At 41.1% G+C, this 22475-nt stretch overlaps 1 protein-coding gene across 3 annotated transcripts in view; it reads right to left on the bottom strand.

Annotated features, from left to right (window-relative positions):
- Nucleotides 1-318: 318 nt before the first annotated feature.
- Nucleotides 319-22475, bottom strand: part of SYNDIG1 (synapse differentiation inducing 1) — a 285643-nt gene continuing 263486 nt past the window's right edge. For all 3 annotated transcript variants that reach the window (XM_053667201.1, XM_053667203.1, XM_053667210.1), the window contains one exon: nucleotides 319-1428. In XM_053667201.1, the coding sequence (XP_053523176.1) occupies nucleotides 1270-1428 (159 nt within the window). In that variant the 3' untranslated portion in view covers nucleotides 319-1269. The remainder of the gene's footprint in view (nucleotides 1429-22475) is intronic.

The following is a 22475-nucleotide window of genomic DNA, read 5'->3' as shown; positions in this document are numbered from 1 at the left end:
ATCTAGAGAGATGGTCTCAAAGTCCACTAGGAGTATCAGGACAATAATACATAGCTGTGTTCAAGTGGTCAGAGATAATGTAATTGTCATCTTAGAGACCCTACTATTGTTTCAGCAGCTGAGTCCTAGATGGATTTGTAGTTATTTGAACAAGTAAAAACCATAAGTGAATCCCAATAAGTAGTATTAATCAGAGAGAAAAGTCTTAAGCAAAAGAGCTAAAAGATAATTTTTAACATTCATGAGACAGCAATGAAATGGTATTAAAATGTGATTACTTATTTCTCAGCATTCATTTGATAGTTTAAGCAGCATGAAGCAATAGTTGCACTTAAAAATTACAAAAAAGAAAACTATTCATTTAGCCAACAGAAAATGTTCGTCCCCTTCTTAGATCATTAGTGCCACTGCTTGTCACCAAGGTGAGTGCCAAAGCATGTGTCTTTATGATGAGATGGTGTCCATAGCTCCTTTGCCTTGAGTTCCTGGAGCAAACCTTGAGGTCCTTCTGGGAGAAATATTGGGATAGACTGTGGCCTGCTTCCAAACCCTAGAACAATGAGGCCTGAGACTGCAAATTGCTGTGTGGTGACTGCTGAGTTTGGACATCTTCCAAGGGATGTCAGATGATCCTAGATGGGGAGTGGAGAGAATTAAAGACTGGGCCTGGGGGCAGGTCCCACACTAGTATGACTTTGCATTCTCAGTGCTGGACCCACTGAAAACCAATGACAGTGGTGTTCCTGCCAACAATTTTGTCTCTTCTTGCTCAGCCCTGTTTTCTTTTGGTATGGAAGGTGCATAGACTGGGGGAATGCCAGAGGAGTCAAGCAGGGCAACAGATAGAAGAGTGACACATCCCCTGCCTTCTGGTTATTGTACTATATTCCATAAAAAAATAAACACATTTTTACTATTTGTATATTGTTAATGCAATGAATGGCATTCCAGGCACTGGCAGGCTACAGAGAGAGCTGCACTGTCATTAATCTACCAGAATCGATCCAAAGACAGCATCAAGGGTAAGGATCTCTGAAGCTTCCACTTGGAAAGGTTAGCAGTGCCTATCTGTTTCATGTTGTAGACAGTGCTGTGAAAATTAAAGGGTAAAAACAAAAGAAATCCATGGGTAGAAAATTTCAGTGTTATGGAGTTTTTGGCAATTTATACTACACATCATCACACAGGTGTTTCTCCCTTGCTAACCCTGCTTGCTCTGCAATACACACAACTGGCGCCAAAATTTTCCCCTGTGTGCCCAAAGGAAACTCATAGGTGATTGTTCTTGGAGAGGTAGGCGATGAGGGCCACAGCCACGCCCACGTAGATGCCTGTTCCAATTGTGATGGAGAGCACAGCCAGGAACAGGGCCCGCCGAGAGCTGGTGCTGGCCTGGTGGAAATCCCCCTTGGCCACGGCTTTATTGGTCTGCAGAGTTGTAAATAAAGGAGGGAGAAGAAAAAGAAAATCAAGATGAGCAAGTCAGAACAAACGAAGTGAGTGTATGGTTCACCTCTCTCTCCCTTACAACCTGGAACTTAACTGATTCCAAGGAGAGAGTACTTGCCAAGGGAAACTGTGTCTCCTCCAAGCTGATGACAGCAGTTCTCCCTAACTGGTAAGGACTCAAGAAAACACCCATGGTCAGCAGTAGCCCAGGTGAGCACCACAAATGTGGGGCCTGAGTTCTTGGACACCAGTATGCCAGGAAGGGGATAGATATTACATCTCTAGTGCCCTGCTTTCTACCCAATATGACATTTCCTTTCTTTTGAATAACATTAAATTTTCTTAAGCATGTTCACATTTACTTTACATAATCTTTACAGCATAATAAGAATATGGAGAAGGATATCATGGTTCTCACTTCCCAGGGAAGATACTGTGGCATGAGATTATTAAATTGACTGAAGGATACTTGAGACTCTAGTCTTTAGCTGATGGCCTTGGAATTGTACTTTCGTTATCATGTCATTCCCTTATACAGCTAGATTTGTTACAATTCATACATCAAAAGTGATTTGATGTAATACCAATATCTAGATTTCTGTTTGCTCAATTACATAACAAGGTGTTGGTTTAAACTATGTTTTTTATTGCCATGAGGTAGTAGGATATGGAGGCTTTGGGTGCTGTACATGATCTGATGTTTTGTGATAGATACAAGTATCAACCCTAACCCCTTTCTTCCTTGTCCTGCTCTAAGAGTAAAGACTAGAAACAACAGCACAAGTGTGGGGAGTGTTGGGCGATTTAGCTGACTGTCATGGAGGGACTCTTTGTAAAAGGGTGCCTCATTTGGCAAATGAAGGTGAAAGCTGCCAGAGGGTATAACTCCCAGGAGGGTCACGTGATGCTGAGGGGGGTGACCTCACTTTAGCAGTGGATCTTTATGGTCAGGGTAAAGGCAGAGTCCACTACCCTGGTAAAATATCATAACTCACTGCCTGGCCCATCTCCAGAAACCAGATTTTGGCCAGATCCCATTTCCATGTGTCATCAGTGGTAGGAGTCCCATTTCTGCATTGTGTAGGCAGGTATGGGAGTCAGTATATTTTTTAGTCAAACTGAAAATACCAAGGTCTTTGAGATGGACCACAAAAGGTAAAACTCTGAGAGGACTCACAAAATAAATTTCTGTCCTCTGTGGGCCTGACTTGATCTGATGAGGTCTGGAGCTCTATGTTGAATTGAGAAGGAACTTTGGTCTACTTCATGGCTGCCCACTCTTTTCCCTAATTTTTGGATCCTGAAGACAAGTTTTTATGTCTTCTTCCTCCCCAAAGTTTTTAGCTTGGAAGTGAGCTTGGGAACTAACCACCAATACTTTTTAATGAAGCAGGGTTAAGGGAATACAAAATGAGAAGCCTCATAAGATAGTAGTAATTAAGTCTTAATGGGCTGAGTTTTATTTTCCTGGTAGTACTCCCATACTCCAAGATCCTAGAATGTAATTCACTGTAACTGCCCATCCTCAGCCAGGCAGCTATTCTCCATTAAAATGGAATTTGCTATTATCTCTGCCATTAGCCCCCTCCTTGTTGCTATCTATCCTGGGCTCTGCTGTAGGAGCAATACATACAGAGAGGAAGGCAGGATGCCACTCTGCATTCCTTACCTCTGTACTCAGTCTCCTACAAGGAGTTCCTCTGTCTCAGAGGACTATCCTATTAGAGTTCACATATTTTAGTAATGCCTTTTAATGTTTGCCTTCCATGCTCAACTGTGACCTCTAGAGACAGGTCCACATCTCCCTTGTCTACCTGTTCTGCCCAAAGCCTGGGCTCATGCACTGGGGGAATGGCAGGAACTTACTGAACATTTGATGAGTGACCAGGAAAGTGGTCTCTATAAGATCAGTTCTGTTCAAATGATCCCAATTTGTACTGGTCCCCAGGTACATGCTCCTGGTTTCTCTGTGGGCCTTTATGAGGAAGGCAATGCCCTGGATAATCTTGATCTAAGTTCTAGCTCAACTTCACAGAACCCCCATCCTCCTCCTGGTTTTGAGCATACACATAGTGCAGGCACTCTCATCCTCATAAATCCCAGTTGTCTGCTTGGGAATCACTCTTGCTTTTTGTTCTCATAGGCCAATTTAGGAAAACTTGATATCCATTTTTGTTCAGTTCTAGGGTGACTGCTCAACAAAGATCCAGGAATTGTGTTATGTAAGAGACAATTTCTGTTAAAATATGTCAGAAACAGCAAACAGATAAAGCCTCATTGACAAGCAGGCTACTTTTAGCCATGTTGCTCAGCATATTCATATCATAGAGGCTCCATGAGGAGCACTACCATTTACATGCTATATACAGACTGGATATCATGGTCTAACATGGGAGATCCCTGTCATACTTCCTTTGTTTCACAAAATGATCACAGTGCTACGAAACAGCTTGTTCCTCTTTTTGAGAGAGTGTAGACTCAAAAAATGTTTCTATTCTCATAACTTCTGGACTAAAGATCCAGGGTTTGGGGACAGATTTTCTTGTTGTGTAAAAGGTCAAGAACTCTTGTCTTGGGTCCATGTGTTTATGAACCCTTTATGCTGAAGGAAAGACTGTGTGCTTGTGCATTTTTATAACAGGGCCAGCCAGGCTCAAGCACTTGTGAAGTAGGAGATAGTCATGAATGAGAAAACTCCTGAGGCACCCCAGGACTTGCAAAAGGACATCAATACTGGACAGAGACTCTGTTCTAAGACCAGTTGCCCCTGATTCCTGGAAAGTGCTGAATCATAATGAATCATGACTGCATCTTCGCAGAAGATGCTGCATACCCCTTCTTCACTATAATAGCATTATAATAAACTAGCATTGCGAGGTACCATCCCTGCAGTGGGCAATCAAGAAAAATCGTGGGAGATTATATGTGCAGTAGCTTAAAAGTAATATTAACTACTTGGACGGGTGCAATATAAGGCTACCAAAACTACTGAGGAAATATCCACCCAGTAAGAATAGAATCCCTATAGTTGCTGAAGGCCATTCTCTACTTGAACTTAGTCCACTATAGGAGACCATCCTCCATGGCATAGGAAATTGTAGCCCAGCTCTCACTTGGAAAGGCCAGTGGAAAGCAAGGTCTGGTACACAGGACCCACACCCATGGATAGGTTCTCCGATGGCGAATCAGGCCTGCATTGTACCTAGACCACCACTTTGAGACTTGCTTTTTGCTAAAACTCCCTCACCCTGAATCAACACAGAAAACTGTTTACTGACTATCTTTAAAGTAACTTCCTAAAATCTATGCTAAACCTCTCAAGGACAAGTGTAACCAGTTCAACCACTTTCCCTTTACATTTGCAAGTACCCTTCTTTTTTGATGTAATTAGCAATATCCTTTCCTTTGTTTTCTCCTAAAGAATGATCTTCTAAAGAAAATAAACCCTGATTCAGTCTCCCACAATCCCCACATAACAAGCCGTCCTTCACTTCTAAGATCACTCAAGAAATTTGTGAAGCTCTAGGCATAAAATATTATCTTCACTCTTATTGGAGACCCCAGCTCTATGTGGAAGGGTGAACGGGAAAATCAAACTTTAAAGGAACATTAGCAAAACTTTGTCAGGAGACCTATGAGAACTAGGCTAAGTTGCTACCTATACCTCTTAGAAGAATTAGTGGCTCCCCTGAGGCCAATACTAGCTTCAGCCCATTCAAAATGCTGTATGGCCAACTTTTTAAAACTCTGGATCTACTATTTAATACAGAGACCCATCAAGAGTTTAAGTAAGTAATAAACTTAAGGCAGGTACAAAAAGCTTTACAGGAATATAAAAACAAAATTTTCCAAGACCAGAAAGGGGACTTTCAAGCTACTATATCTCTAGGGGACTGGATACTCCTTAAAACTTGGAAAGAGGTATCACCAGCATACCAACTCAACCCTAAATGGAAAGGACCCTATCAGGGAGATCTGAGTACCCCTATGGATCAATGGTTGGGTTCATATTTCCAGGGTAAAGCCAGCTTCTACTGATCCTGATCTGACCCAAAACTAGCTAGAAACCCACAGCCCAGACTATAACAGCAAGCCTCTAGAGGAACTGTTCAAAAGTAATAAACCTTAAAAGATAAGTAATGATTAATGATGATGTAGTAAAATTACAATTATATTGAATACTTGCCCTTTTTGGAATTTTTTTTATCAGTACTGGTCTTCTGTAAGGGTGCTTATTTACTTCTGGATGAATCACATCTATGTGTGTTCAAATTGAAAATCTCTTTGTTGTTTCTATTAACCATTCTCTACTCACCTACACCCTATATAGGTAAATGGGATGAAAAAATTTTTTATTGTTGTTCAAGTACAGTTGTCTGCCTCTCCCACAGTACTCCCCTGCCCTGACTCCTGATGCCAGCCCTCCTCTTAGTTTTGTCCATGTGTCCTTTATAGTTGTTCCTGGAAAACCTTCTCCATTTCCCCACACCCCCATTATCTGCTCCCACCTCCCTGCTGGTTACTGTCAGAGTGTTCTTAATTTCAGTGTCCCTGATTATGTTTTCCTTGTTTGTTTTGTTGATTAGATTCTTCTTAAAGGTGAGATCATATAATATTTTTCTTTCACCATCTGGCTTATTTCATTTAGCATAATGCTCTCCAGTTCCATCCATGCTGTCACAAAGGGTAGGAGCTCCTTCTTTTTTTTTCTGCTGCATAGAATTCCATTCTGTAAGTCTACCATCATTTTTTTATCCATTCATTTACTGATGGGCATATGGGGTTGCTTCCAGCACTTGGCTATTGTAAATTGTGCTGGATGAACATTGGAGTGCATAGATTGTTTTGGATTGGTGTTTTAGAGTTCTTAGGATATAATCCCAGCAGTGGAATTGCCAGTTCAAAAGACAGTTCTATTTTTAGTTTCCTAAGGACATTCCATACTGTTTTCCATAGTTGTTGCACCAGTCTGCAATCTCACCAACAGTGCACTAGGGTTCCCTTTTCTCTACAACTTCTCCAACACTTGTTTGCTGCTTTATTTATGATAGCCATTCTCACTGGTGGCAACTGGTATTTCATTGTGGTTTTAATTTGCATCTCTCTGATGGCTGGTGATGCTGAGCATCTTTTCATGTGTCTCTGGGCCCTCTATATGTCCTCTCTGGGGAAGTCTCTGTTCAGATCTTTTGCCCATTTTTTAACTGGGTACTTTGTCTTCCTGGAGTGGAGTTCTGTGAGTTTCTTATATATTTTGGAGATGAAGACTTATTCTGAGATATCATTAGCAAATATGTTTTCTCATACAGTTGGTTCTCTTTTCATTTTAACACTGTTTCCCTTAGCCAAGCAGAAGCTTTATATTTTGATGAAGTCCCCTTTGTTTATTCTTTCCTTTATGTCCCTTGCTGTCGGGGACATATCAGTGAAAATATTGCTGCATGGAACATTTCATATATTCCTGCCTATGTTCTCTAGAACTTTTATGGTGTCATAACTTATATTTAAGTCTTTTATCCACCTTGGATTTATTTTTCTGCATGGTGTAAGTTGATGATCAGTTATAGTTTTTTTTGCATGTAGCTATCGAGATCTCCCAACACCATTTGTTGAAGAGGCTATTTTTAATTCATTTTATGCTTCTGTACCCTTTGTCAAATATTAATTGACCATAGAGACTTGGGTTCATTTCTGGGCTCTCTATTCTGTTCCATTGGTGCATGTGTTTGTTCTTATGTCACTAACAGGCTGTTTTGATTAGAGTGGCCTGGTAATACAGTTTGATATCAGGTATTGTGATTCCTTATACTTTGTTCTTCTTTCTCAAAATTGCTACAGCTATTTGGCATCCTTTATGGTTCTATATACATTTTTGAAATGCTTGTTCTATATTTGTGAAACATGTCACTGGTAATTAAGTAGGGATTGCAATGAATCTATAAATTGGTTTGGGTAGTATGGACTTTTTCTTATTTTTTCTTTATTTTTACAGGGTAATAATCTAACAATACCACTAGGCCATGACTTTTTGTTGTTGTTGTTTTGATATACAAGTTGTCCTTTATTTACTTTCCCCCCAAGAACAGCACTTATCCAGCACTGATAATATTTATATTTATTTTATTATTATTTAAAAATTTTTAATTATAGTTGGTATGTAACAGTATACTGTTTCAGGCAAAGAGTATAGTGGTTTGACATTGATATACCTTACAATGTGATCACCACACTAAATCTAGTAGTCATCTGTCACTGTGAAAGTTTACCACCATATTATTAACTATATTCCCCTTCACCTTTTTTTCTTTTTTAAATTATATTTTATTGATTAATCTGTTACAGTTTTCCCAATTTTTTCTCTTTTATCTCCCCTCCATCCTGCAACCCCCAACTCTCCAGCATTCCCACCTGGGTTCATGCCCATGGGTTGTACATATAAGTTCCTTGAGTTCTCTGTTTTATATACCATTTTTTACCTCTCCCTGTCTATTTAATGCTTACCAATTATGCTTCTTCTTCCCTGTATACTTTCCCTCCCCCATTTCTTCCCCTACCACTCCCCATTGAAAACCCTTCATGTGGTGTCAATTTCTCTGATTCTGTTCCTGTTCTAGTTTGTTCAGTTTTTGTTTTTGTTGTTTTCATTTATTTTTTTATTTTTATGTTCATGTGTTGATAGTTGTGAGTTTGTTGTCATTTTACTGTTCATATTTTTTATCTTCCTTTTCTTAGATATGTCCCTTTAATGTTTCATGTAACAATGGCTTGGTGATGATGTCCCTTTAACTTGACCTTATATGGGAAGCACTTTATTTGTCTTTCCATTCTAAATGATAGCTTTGTTAGATAGAGTAATCCTGGATGTAGGTCCTTGTCTTTCATTATTTTGAATAGTTCTTTCCAGCCCCTTTGTGCTTGTAAAATTTCTTTTAAGAAATCAACTGATAGACTTATGGGCACTCCTTTGTAGGTAACTCTTACTTTTTCTGTTGCTGCTTTTAAGATAGTCTCTTTGTCTTTAATCTTGGGTAACTTAATGATGGTGTGCCTTGGTGTGTTCCTCTTTGGGTCCGACTTCCTTGGGACTTTCTGGGCTTCCTGGACTCCCTTAAAGTCAGTTTCCTTTGCCATATTGAGGAAGTTTTCCTTCATTATTTGTTCAAATAAGTTTTCAATTTCTTGAAGTTGTTCTTCCCCTCTGGCACCCCTATAATTCAGATATTGGGATGCTTCAAGTCGTCCCAGAGGTTTGTAAGACCCTTTGCTTTTTTAAATTATTCTTTCTTCATTCTGTTCTCACTGGATGTTTATTATTTCCTTTTGTTTCAAATAATTGCTTTTAGTCCTGGTTTCCTTCCTGTCACTGTTTGTTCCCTGAATACATTGCTTTATTTCGTTTTGGGTATCTTTCATTTGTTCTTTCATTGTTCAGCCATGCTCAATCAGTTCTGTGAGCATTTTGATGATCAGGGCTTCAAATTCTCCATCAAATAGGTTGACTATGTCCTCATTGTTTAATTTTCTTTCTGAGGTTTTGCACTGTTGTTTCATTTTGGCCAGTATGGACATTTTGATGATGTTAATTCTTCCAATCGTGAACATGATACATGCTGCCATTTGTTTGTGTCTTCCTTAATTTCTGTTTTCAGTGTTGTCTAGGTTTCTGAGTACAGGTCTTTTACCTCTTTGCTTAGGTTTACTCCTAGGTACTTTATTTTAATTGTTGCTATATCAAATGAGATTTCTTCACCCCTGATTTCTGCTTTTGATAATTAATTGTTGGTGCACAAAAATGCCTTTGAGGAGACTTCCGCCAAGATGGAGGCATAGGTGAATGTGCCGTGCCTTCTCACACAACCAAGTTTAGAGACAACTAAATATTAGCAACAGAAAACACAGCAAGAACACGGAAAATTGAACTTTTTGGAAGTCCGTTAACAACAAATTCTTCAGCCTGACCAGTAAGGGGTGAAACCAGCAGCTGGTGGAGCGGGGTTGCACAGGAAAACTTGGTCAGACGGCCTCAGGCGCGCAGAATCCAGGTGCAGGGTGGACCTGGTGAGCAACCGAGCAAGCGACCAGGCGAGCGACTGCGGGGGAGACAGAGGAGGAGCGGTGCTGCGTGTTGACTGTGGTCGTACATTTGTGCGTGGGTGGACAGGCGAGGGAGTGGGAGGTTGGACCAGGGCCCAGCGGGTCCCGCGGCAAGCGGCAGTGGAGGGCGCCGCCATTTCCCTGCTCTGACCCCACCTCCACATACAGCGTCATAACCCAGCGACTCTGAGTGGCCCGGCCCAGGGGAACCACCTAAGGTGCTACTCCTCACCCAGCTGTGAGAAACAGCAGAGGGGGTCACCATTTCCCCGCTCTGACCATGCCCCCACATACAGCGTCACAACCCAGGGACCTGGGAGTCCAAGGCGCCGCTTCTCACACTTAAAGGGCACGAACAGACCAAAAATGGTGCAGGAAGATCTCAAAGCCCCAGAGCCTATAGATCTAAGCAATGAAGAAATAGCAAAACTCTTAGACGCACAGTTTAAAACACTGGTGATCAGGATCCTAACAGAACTGGTTGATTATAGCCACAAATTAGACAAATATGTGAAGGCAAAACTAATTGAAATGAATGGAACTGCACAGGGCACCAATAGCAATGAAAAGGAAACTGGGACTCAAATTAATGGAGTGGACCAGAAGAAAGCAAATAATGGCCAAATAGAATAGAGTCAAGAAGCAAGAATTCAAAGAAATGAGGAGAGTATTAGGAACCTCCAGGACATCTTTAAACGCTCCAACATCCGAATTATAGGGGTACCAGAAGGGGAAAAGGCACAGCCACCAGTGGAAAACTTATTTGAACAAATAATAAAGGAGAATTTCCCCAATCTGGCAAAGGAAATAGACTTCCAGGAAATCCAGGAAGCTCAGAGAGTCCCAAAGAAGTTGGACCCAAGAAGGAACACACCAAGGCACATCATAATTACATTAGCCAAAATTAAAATGAAGGAGAGAATCCTAGAAGCAGCAAGAGATAAGGGGGCAGTCACCTACAAAGGAGTCCCCATCAGACTGTCAGTGGATTTCTCAAAAGAGACCTTACAGGCAAGAAGGGGCTGGAAAGAGGTATTCCAAGTCATGAAATCCAAGCACCCACAACCAAGATTGCTCTATCCAGCAAAAGTTTCATTTAGAATGGAAGGACAGATAAAGTGCTTCTCAGATAAGATCAAATTCAAGGAGTTCATCATCACCAAGCCCTTATTATATGAAATGTTAAAGGGACTTATCTAAGAAAAAGAAGTTAAAGAAACATGAACAGTGAAAGGACAACAAACTCACAGTTATTAACAACCACACCTAAAACGAAAGCAAACTAAAAGGACAGCTAGACCAGGAGTGGAAACATAGAAATGAAGATCTCAAGGAGGGTTAGCAACAGGGGAGTGGGAGGAGGAGAAGGGGGGAGAAGGTACAGAAAATAAGTAGCATAGACAGTAGATAGAAAATAGAAGGGGGGGCAAGAATAGCATGGGAAATATAGAATCTAAAGGACTTGAGACACATGGTCATAAACTAAAGGGGGGTTAATGGTGGGGATGGGAGGTTAGGGTGGAGGGGAATGAAAGGGGGAATAGAAAAACTGTAACAGCATAATCAATAAAAAAATTAAAAAAAAAATGAACAAACTAAAAAAATACCTTTGAATTCTGAATATTGACTTTCTATCTTACTGTTTTGCCAAATTCAATTACTAGTATAAATAGTTTTGTCATGCAGTCTATAGGATTTTCTATGTACACTATCTAGTCATCTGCAAACAATGATAGTTTTGCTTCCTCCTTTCCAATCTGGATGCCTTTTATTTCCTTTTCTTCTCTGATTGCTGTGGCTAAGACTTCCAATACTGTGTTGAATAAGGGTGGTGAGGGTGGACATCCTTGTCTAGTTCCTGATCTTAGTGAGAAAGCTTTAAGTTTTTGCCCATTGAATATGTTGGCTATAGGTCTCTTGTATATGGCTTTTATTATGTCAAGGAATGCTCCTCCTATTCCCACTTTGCTGAGTGTTTGTATCATAAATGGGTGCTGTACCTTATCAAATGTTTTTCTGCATCTATTGATATGATCATGTGATTTTTTTCTTTGCTTTTGTTTATGTGATGTATTACATTTATTGATTTGTGAATATTCTACCATCCTTGCATCCTTGGGATGAATCCTACCTGGTCATGGTGTATGAAATATTTAATGTATTGTTGGATGTGGTTTGCCAATATTTTGTTGAGGATTTTACCATCTATGTTCATCAGTGATGTTGGCCTGAAGTTTACTTTCTTTGTTGTGTCTTTATCTGGTTTTGGATAGGATGATGTTGGCTTCATAAAAAGAGTTTGGGAGTCTGCCATCATTTTGGATATTTTGGAATAGCCTGTGAAGAATAGGGGGTAGCTCTTTCTTAAATGCTATGTTGAATTATTTTGTGAAATCATCTGGTCCAGGGCTTTTTTGTGTCTGGAATTTTTTGATTACTGCTTCAATTTCATCTGTGCTTATTGGTCTGTTCAGGATTTCTGCTTCTTCTGCATTGGGTTTTGGAGGATTATATTTTTCTAGAAATTGGTCCATTTCATCTAGGTTTTCAAATTTCTTGGCATACACTTCTTTGTAGTAATTTCTTACAGTTCTTTGTACTTCTGTGATATCAGTTGCAATCTCTCCTCTTTCATTTCCAATTGTGTTTATTTGGGTCATCTCTCTTTTTCTTGATGAGCCTGCTTAAAGTCTTATAGATTTTGTTTATCTTTTCAAAAAAGCAGCTCCTGGGTTCATTGATTCTTAGAACTGTGCTTTTAGTTTCTACGTCATTTAATTCTGCTCTGATCTTGGTTATTTTCTTCCTTCTACTTGCTCTGGGCTGTCTTTGTTGTTGTTCCTCCAGTTCTTGTAGGCATAGGGTTAGGTCGTTTGTTTGAATTGTTTCTATCTCTTTTTGGTAGACCAGTATCACTATTGACTTCTCTCTCAGGACTGCTTTCACGGTGTACCATAAGTTTTGGGTTTTTGTGAGTTCATTTTTATTTGTTTCCAAAAACTTTTTTATTTCTTCCCTAATTTCATTCTTGATCCATTCATTGATTAATAGTATGCTATTCAATCTCCATGAGTTTGAGTGTTTTGGTTTTGTTTTTTTTTATGGGGTTGGTTTCTAGTTCTAGTCCCTTGTGGTCAGAGAAAATGCTTGATATGATTTCAATTTTCTTAAGTTTGTTGAGGCTTGTTTTCTGTTCTGTCATGTGGTCTATCTTTGAAAATGTTCCATGTGCACTTGAAAAGAATGTGTATTTAGCTTCTTTCAGATGAAGGGCTCTATATATGTCAGTTAAGTCCATTTCATCTAGGGCATTGTTCAATGCCACAATATCTTTGTTGATATTTTGTTTGGAAGATCTGTTCTTTTTTTGACATTGGGGTATTAAAATCCCCTCCCATAATTGTGTTGTTGTCAATATCTTTCTTGAAGTCCTCTAAGATTTTCTTGATATATTTGGGTGCTCCTATGTTGGGCACATATATATTTACACTGTTTATGTCTCTTGGTGGATTCTTCACTTGAGTATTATGAAGTGACCTTCTGGGTCTCTCTTTATGGGCCTTTTTTGGAGTCTATTTCGTCTGATATGAATATTGCTACCCGGCTTTATTTTCCTGTTTTTGTTTTGTGGTGTTTTTCTTTTTGCTTGGAAAATTTGTTTCCAGCCCTTCACTTTCAGTCAGTGTAGGTTTTTTGTCGTGAGGTGAATCTCTTGTAGGCAGCATAAGTGTGGATCATGCTTTCTTATCCATTCAGCTATTGTATATTTTTTTATTGGAGCATTTAATCCACTTACATTTCAGGGTATTATGGATAGGGACTTATTCATTGTCATTTTCATACCTGTGGTCCTCTGTTTCTCTCTTTTTCTTTCTTTCCTTAAAGCAGTCCTTTTATCATCTCCTATAAAACCTGTTTGGAGTAGGCATACTCTTTTAGACTTCTTTTGTCTGAGAAGCTCCTTATTTGGCCTTCAGTCTTGATTGAGAGCCTTGCTGAGTAATGTAACCTTACTTGCAGGCCACTGGTTCTCATTACTTGAAATATTTTTTGCCATTCCCTTCTGTCTGTTGTTTTTCCATTGAGAAGTCAGTTGCTAACCTTAATGGGGTTCCCTTGTATGTTACTTCCTGTTTCTCCCTTGCCCCCTTTAAGATTCTCTCTTTGTCTTGGAATTTTGCCATTTTGATTATTATGTGTTTTGAAGTTTGCCTCTTTGGGTTCCTCTTTATTGGAACTCTCTGTTTCCTGAATTTGTGTGACTTTTTCCTCTCATCAAATTAGTGAAGTTTTTCATCATTACCTTTTCAAACAGGTTTTCTATCCCTTGCTCTTCTTCTCCTTCAGGTATCCGTATTATTTGGATATTATTACATTTCATATTGTCCTGCATTTCTCTTAATCCCTCTCCTTTCTTTCTGAGCTATTTATTTTCTTTCTCTTTCTGGGTGTTTTTTTCTACCTTGTCCTTCAGCTTGCTGATTCTATCATCTGCCTCATCAAGCCTGCTTTTGATTCCTTCTACTGTGTTCTTCACTTCAGAAATTGTATTCTTCATTTCCTCTTGGCCCTTGTTGATAGTTTCTATTTCTTGCCTCATGTTGCTGGAGATTGCAGTAAGTTCATTGTAGTTCCCCTGTCATTTCTTTGTGAGCTCATTGAGCTCCCTTACAACCATTGCTTTGAAGTCAATATCTGATAGTTGAGTTGCCTCTGTTTCATTTGACATTCTTTTTGAGGCGTCCTACTTTCCTCTCATTTGGGGATTGTTTCTTTGTCTTCCCATTATTTGCAAGATTTGTCTTGTTAGCCTCTGCTTCTTAAACTGATTTGTTTTGAATCTCTGGGTTTATGGTGTGAATTTTTGTGATAGAATACCTGTGAAATTCAGTGGTGCCATCTCCTTGATTTCCCAAGCTCATTTGTCTTGGGCTCTCATTTAAGTTGGCTCTGTATTTGTTTTGGGGTTTTTATTATTGCTGGTTATTTCTTTGGTGTGTCCTTCCCACCAGGTGGTTAACTGAGGGTCACTCTGTCCACCACCTGTTGTATTTTGTAGTGTTGTTGAGAGCAGGTTGTTTTGAAGCTGGTTCTTCCGTGTATACAAGTCTTTGAGGAATCTCTATTTCTCTTGTTGAGTTGTTTGTTCTGGGTAATTTCTCCACAATTTAGTTGTTTCTAGATAGGTCGGGATTGAAGTTAGTATGGCTTCTACTCCCTCCTTCATTGTCTTCTTTTATTATCTGTTGGTACTTCTTTTGTTGTTGGGTTTCCTCTTCCAGCATGTATCCTGGTCTTCACAGCTTCTACTTACTATTTTTTATGATCAGTTGGAGGGGGAGGGCAAAATGATTTAAGATAGAAAGTGTGTATTCTATGATATTTATAGTAGCAGCTGGTAGAGAAGAGATAGGAGATCCGTTGGCTATGTATAGTGTTAACTGTGATGTTCTACCCAACTAGCCACTTTTTAGAAAGGGTGGAAGGAAGCTAAGACTCTTGTTGGGGAGAGAAGGATTTGTGAGTTGGATCTAGAAAGCAGTGAGGTTGTGGGAGGTCAGAGTCTGAGGTAAGGTGAAAGTAACAGATAGTAAATAGGTATAGTGTGTGAGAGAATAGGGTTAACCACAACAGTAATAAAATTCAGGAAACCATGAAGTGGGCTAAATTTGGGAGAGGTGTTGTGTGGTTGTATTCCATATAACCACACAACAACAATTGTATGGGAGAGCTATTATTTACAATAAAATTGGAGCAACAGTCATATGACAGAATCTATGAGAGCTGGATAATAAGAATAGGAAGTATAGGACCTTGAATATTGTGCTAATGGAACACAAGTGAAGGACAGTAAGTTAGCAATACACTATGAAAGAGAACAGGGGAAACCTGTCAAATTATACAATTTAACAACCCAAGCAACAAAGACTAAATAAAAAGAAGAGGAATACAAAAATACTATTAAAATGAAAGGTGTAAGAATAATAAAAAATCGCTTCTACTTCTGGCCAAGATGGAGGCATAGGTGAAAACATTGTGCCTCCTTGCACAGCCAAGTTTAAAGACAACAAAGTTTTAGTAATAACAATGCAACCAAAACACAGAAAATTGAACTGTATGGAAGTCCAACAACAACAAACCATTCAGCCAGAACAATAAGAGGGGTGGAGTCTGTGGCTGGTGGAGTGGAGTCGCAGAGGAAAAAGTGGCTGGACCAACCCAGGTGCAGGTGCGCAGGCAGCTGTTGGCAGGTCCCAGGTGTGGGGTGGCAAGGGGCAGACCTAGTGGGGGGGGCAAGTCAGCTGGCTGACCATGGTCATATATCCACACGCAGATAAACCAGGCAAAGGAGCAAGCGGCGAGACAGACCATGCAGGCAAGGGCCCCAGCAACGGGAATTAAAGCCTGAAAGCACCAATTTGAAAAACTTTTGGGGTTGAGGTGTCAGGAGAATCTCCCAGGCTCACAGAGATTCATTGGAGAGACCCACAGGGTCCTGGAGGGTGCACAGGCCTACACACCTGGGAACTGGCACCAGGGGGGCTCGGTTTGCTTGTGGGAAGCAGCAGAGGGGACCAAAATCCAAGAGAGAGCAGAACAAATGCCATTTCCCATCTCTGACCCCATCCCCACATACAGCATCACAACCCAGCCACCTGGGTCACCCTGCCCTGGTGAACATCTAAGGCTCTGACCCTCATATGTAACAGGCATGAACGGACCAAAACATTATGGCTTGGGAAGAACAGCTCAAAGCCCCAGAGCCAATACTTCTAAATAACCAAGAGATATTCCAACCTATCAGATGCACAGTTCAAAACACTGATGATCAGGATGCTCACAGAACTGGTTGATTTTAGTCACAGATTAGATGAACAAATGAAGGCTAAATGAGTTAAAATGAAGGGAAATACACAGGAAACCAATACTGACGGAAAGGAAACTGGGACTCGAATCAAGGGTGTGGACCAGAAAAAAGAAATAAGCACCCAAACAAAAAAGAATGAAGAAACGAGAATTCAAAAAAATGAGGAGAGGCTTAGGAACCTCCAGGACATCTTTAAACGTTCCAACATCCAAAGTATAGGAGTACTAGAAGGGTAAGAGGAAGAGCAACAAGTGGAAAACTCATTTGAACAAATAATAAAGGAGAACTTCCCCAATGTGGCAAAGAAAATAGATTTCCAGGAAGTACAGGGAGCTCAGAGAGTCCTAAAGAAGGTGGACCCAAGGAGGAACACACCATGGCACATCATAATTGCATTAGCCAAGATTAAAATGAAGGAGAGAATCCTAGAAACAGCAAGAGCAAAGGGGACAGTCACCTACAAAGGAGTCCCCATCAGACTGTCAGTGGATTTCTCAAAAGAGACCTTACAGGCAAGAAGGGGCTGGAAAGAGGTATTCCAAGTCATGAAATCCAAAGACCTACATCCAAGATTGCTCTATCCATCCAAGCTTTCATTTAGAATAGAAGGGCAGATAAATTGCTTCTCAGATAAGGTCAAATTCAAGGAGTTCATCATCACCAAGCCCTTATTATATGAAAAGTTACAGGGACTTATCTAAGAAAAAGAAGATAAAAAAGATGAACAGGGAAAGGACAGCAAACTCAGTTACTAAGAACCACACCTAGAACAAAAGTAAACTAAGAGGACAGCTAGATCAGGAACAGAACCATAGAAATGGAGATGACATGGAGGGTTAGCAAAAGGGGAGTGGGAGGAGGAGAAGGGGGGAGAAGGTACAGAGAATAAGTAGTATAGATAGTAGGTAGAAAATAGGGGGGAGGGCAAGAATAGTTTGGGAAATATAGAATCTAAAGAACTTGTGACACATGGACATAAATGAAAGGCGGGGAATGGTAAGGGAGGGGGTGTGCAGAGTGGAGGGGAATGAAGGGGGAAATGGGACAACTGTAATGGCACAATCAATAAAATATATTTTAAAGAAAAAATAATAATAATAATAATACAAATACGCAATTGCTTGCAGGTTCCCTGTAGTAGCAAAGTGAAATTTGTTTCAGTGTCTCAGCTGTTGGGATGACCCCTCTTTGGGTCCACCTCTGGTTTTTTCACAGTTCCAGGGTTTTTTTTTTGTCTTACTTGTGGAAATTAAAAAAAGAAGAAGAAGAAGAAGGAAGGAAGAAAGAAGAGATAAGTTTGGAAAGAAAGGTAGAAGGAATAAAACAAGAAAGAAGGAAAAAGGAGTTGAAATACAAAAAAATAAATATAAAAAATAAAGAATTACTTAAAAAAAGAAAAGACTTTTTGCTGGCTTCAAACTCTTGAAACCGGTTTTGCTGGTCTTGTTGGCTGCAGCAGGCTGAGTGGTGATTGATTTTGCTTTTCTCTCTTCCTGATCTACATTCAGTTAGTCTCAGCCATTCTCACCTGGGCTAGCTGGGTCCCTCTTCCTGAGGTTTTGGGTTTGGGATCCAGGCCTTCTTTAGAGAGCACTGTCCCTGTGTTGCAGGCATGCAAGCTTGGCCTGGCTGCCTCCTGTCCCTCAGGAACAGGTGCACTCTCTTCCCAGGGTTATGGGGGTGTGCAGGGCCTTCCACTCCACCTTGAAACACTTCCTGGCTGGGTGGGGCAGAGGCCGGAGTGGCTGCTGCAGAAGAATTCCCTAAATTATATCTTGTTTTTCACTTTTTCTCTTTGAGAAATTGTTTCTACTCAAGCCTGCCTCTCCATACAGAGGCCTGGCCTCTCACACAGCCCAATTCTCTAACCAGACCGGGGACTATCCATTTCAGGGCCTGTCACAGCCCAACTCTCCACTCTCCCCAGCTGGTGTCCACAGACTGTGGGTGCTCACAGCCCCTGTGTGTTTGCCACTTAGTCCTTATTCCCCTCTCTGTGACTTCAATCAACCAGGTCTCTCCAGGTGCTGCTCAAACCTTGTTTGGCAGGGGAGGGAGTCATTGTCCTGGCTCTCTCCCAAGAACCCTGTGGCAGACCTGGTGGGCACAGGGCCTGGGGCTGCAGCCACCCTGGTTCCAGGAACTTTATTGTCCTGAAGCACTCTCTTTACCATCTGTTTTTTTTGTGTGTGTGTGTTTGTGTCCACTATAAATTTTGGTCTCCTATCTTCATATTTGCTAGGGGTACTGTTGTCTGTTTGCTCTGTTCCTCTATAGATTGGCTAGGTTTTTCTCCCTTGTGTAGGGGGAAGTGGAATCTGCCCCCTCCTACCTCACTGCCATCTTCCCTCTATTCCACTATTCTCTTAAGTGCAACAGCACTATAGGATACACTTCATGTTATAATTATAATTATAATTATAACACGTTATATCTCATGTTATAACTTATAGTGGGGCCATTAACCCACTTGAAGTCCTGGCTTCTCTTTCAAGTTCCAGCTTTCTACAGAATCTTTCTGAAGCAGAAATTTTCAAACCTTTGAATTAGTCACATATAATATGCTATGCAAATTATGATTTTAACTGCATTCCTAACAGTACCTATTGCCGCTTTGTCAAAATTAATAACGCAGATATCAACAATACTGTGAAATGTGTTGGTTGGAAATTAGCCTGGCCTATTTGAGGGATATTAACAAAATTTCTACCACCTCCTGTGGGAGGGGAAGATTGGGAAAATAGGCCCCCTTAAGGATTGCCTTTCCCCCTCACCATACTCCCTCCTTAACAAATATAACTCCACGAATGGCACAGTCATTGCTGCTGCCCTGGGCCTTGTTTAGCTATGTGGAGCTCCCAATAACTGGCTAACTCATCATTCAGAACTTCAAGAAGCTATTGCTTATACACATCTCAGCAACTCTAAACATGTGGGTGTGTATAGCTTAGGGACCTTGACACCTCAAAACCTTACTGTTATAAACATAACCCAGGGTCCTCGAAGGCAGTCTCTCAGCAGAAAAAAAGTGAGCTTTTGGTCCAGTAGTAGCCAGAGCTGCTGCCACTAGCCTCTGCAGCCTCCTGGGGAGGCTTTGTCTACCATGAGACCACCCTGTGGGAACTTACTAAGGTCATAGAAGTCTCCAAAGTTACCACTGATGCCCTAGCTGCACTATCAACATCAGTAGACTCGCTGGCAAATGTGGTCATGGACAACTGCTTTGCCCTTGACTATCTTCTAGCAAAAAAAAAAAAAAAAAAGGGTGAGATATGTGCTACGGTCAATCACACCTGCTGCACCTATGTAAATAACTCTGAAATGGTTGAAACTAATATAAGAAAAAATTATAACAGGCAGAGTGGCTACATTAATACAAGAAATAGTGCCAAGGAATTAGAGGTATCCTGACCTCCTGGTTCCCTAGCTTCATATGGCTACTACTTCTCCTAGGTCCCTTAATATCACTGCTGCTCTTATTACTTTTAGGACTTTTTTTTGGTTTAATTTACTGTTAAATTTGTATCTCCTAGACTTAAGCAGTTCCACTCCAAAATTACGATGCTCTGAGGTTTCCCATCAATCCCTAAGGATGATGTTCAAGTTGACCAACATACAGAATCTGTGACATTCTCAGGAGTTCCTCTTCAACATATAAGTAGAATAGGGAGAAAGTTCTATGGTTCTCCATAGGCAGGGACTACTGCCTATTCTGTGCCAGAAGAAGATTAAAAAAAAATCATTACCCTTCAACAACCCAAAAAAGGTTTTGGGGAACCATGTCTCTCAGGGTAAAGTTGAGGTAGGAGACTGTCAGGAAGGAGGAAACCCCAGACAGAGGTATGGAGGACTAGGACAAAGGACATTGATACAGCACAGAGACTCTGTTCTAAGACTAATTGTCCCCACTTTCTGCTAAGTCATGATGAATCATGACTGAACCTGTGCAGAAGATGCTGCATGATCCCTGCTTCATTGTAGTAGCATTATAATCAATTAATATTGTGGGTCCATTCCACGCCAATGGGCAAGCAAGAAAAATCATGGAAGACCACATGTGCAGTATCTTAAAAGTAATATAGCTACTTGTACATGTGCAATAAAAGCCCACTAAAACCAGCTAGGAAATATCCATCCTATAAGAATTAAATCCCTCCAGCTGCTGAGGGCCAATCTCTGTTCAGAGTTGGTCCACTGCCATATTCCGTGGAATATACTATTGCTTAATGCTCTTTATCTGCTATAAAGTCTGTATATTTTGCTTAATTAATTATTTGTGGTCACCAAAAACACGGTTATCTGTGTCCCCTCTAAGACACCTGTGTTACCAGCTGCTCCACCCACTACATAGGGAAGAAAGAAGAGGAGGTACTAAGAAACAGAGCCATCCCAGCATCATCTATCTGGCAGGGCCAAAGAACATCACAGGTCCTTCTTGGATGGAATGAGCAGATGTTACTTGTTTATCCTAATTGGAGATCTAGATTTGTCTATAACCTCTTGCTGTGAATGTTTAGTAAATACACTGGGAGGCTGGGTCTCAGGGTTAACTGCTCTACATCAACTAGGTTTACAGAAGGAGTTCTCAAACATGGATCACATTCAAAACCCTGGGGAACTTGGAAAATGTTTGAAACCCTGGCTACACTCCAGGCCAGGTAAGTCATAATATCTAGACTACAACCTGGGCTTCCATGTCTTTGAAGCACTCAGGTAATTCCCATGTGCAGGTAAGAGTGAGACCAAACTGGCTAGCTGTCCTGGTTTCCCAGGATGTGGGATTTGCTGGGATAGGTCAGGATAGTCCAAGCAAACCAGGGTAAGAACCATGACTTTTCAGTGAGGAGGCTGTAGATACTTGGCATGGAGAGAATTCTGATCACCTGCCTTCCCAAGAGAATCACCTTTTCACCTTAGGAGGCACATACTTGTTAGGAAGGAAGCTGGGGAAATTGGAAGTCTGTAAGCTCAGCTTCCCAGAGGCACCCACTGATCCTGCCTGAGGAAAGCTGGCACCTGCTTCCAGCCTCACCCTGAAGACCATCAGGGTATCTGTATTCCCTGAGGGCCTGTGCCATTGGCCTGCAAAGCCCTGGAGAGGTACCACTTTTACTCCTCTCCTGTCTGACTCCAAGTACAGATAGCTTGCCCTTGCCACATAAAGTTACAGTTTGTTGGAAGGGAAGCAGCCTAGACCCTGGGTTCTTCCAATTTTGTTTTTAGCTCATTGGGTGTTACTCCAAACTGCAATCCTTCTTGACTGATTTATGACCCCCCAGGAGTTTATAACCTTCTGATCACCTCCTTTCTAATGGCAATATCAAGCTAACACCTGTTTATGTGATGGGTCAACTCCTTGCAGGTGGAAGCCTGGCCTTTGATCCTAGTCAGTCCTCTTGGGAAAATACCTCCAGCTTTGGGAGATGACACTGCCTTTGTAACCCTCCTCAAATGACCTAATTGGTGTAAGTAAGCCATCTGTTTCCTGACTGCAATTACAGTTGTAAATGTTTGCATGAGCTGTGAAAAGGCTATCCATCTGGAGAGTTGCTCCTTGAGAATTGCTTTTGGGCAGCCCAACCTGCAGGCTCTCTGTGGCTGGCGAGGGACTCTCCAGCATCCACACTCAGTCTGCTCTCTCTTGAAGGTTGTGTTCATTATTCATTGCTGAGAAACACAGCACCCCTGATTTTGTGGCTTAAAAAAAATGAGCACTTACATCTATTCCAGTTTCTGAGATTTAGGAATTTGGGATCCACTCAGTGTGGTGGGGGCTTACTTGGTCTCACAGAGACCTGGGCTGTAGTCACTTCAACATCCTTACAGGTCACAGGCTGAGGCAGGAGCAATAGCAACTGCTCCATGACCAGTACTTGCTCAGCACAGTCACCTCGATGGTGGGTGGGGAAGGTCTCACCTGTTCACAGTGCCTCTTTGCCCAAACCTTTCTCTTCTTCCTCATAGCTCTGGTCACCACTAGTCTACCCACAGTCCCCTCTTAGACGTTTTGCCTGTTCTCACAGAATCTGAGGATCTGCTTCTGGGAGTACCTTTATGGTTTTTG

The sequence above is a fragment of the Artibeus jamaicensis genome, unplaced genomic scaffold (assembly GCF_021234435.1).
Source record: "Artibeus jamaicensis isolate MK-2021 breed Jamaican fruit bat unplaced genomic scaffold, CSHL_Jam_final contig_135, whole genome shotgun sequence".
Classification (NCBI taxonomy): domain Eukaryota; kingdom Metazoa; phylum Chordata; class Mammalia; order Chiroptera; family Phyllostomidae; genus Artibeus; species Artibeus jamaicensis.
This window is presented reverse-complemented; position numbering and strand designations above follow the sequence as displayed.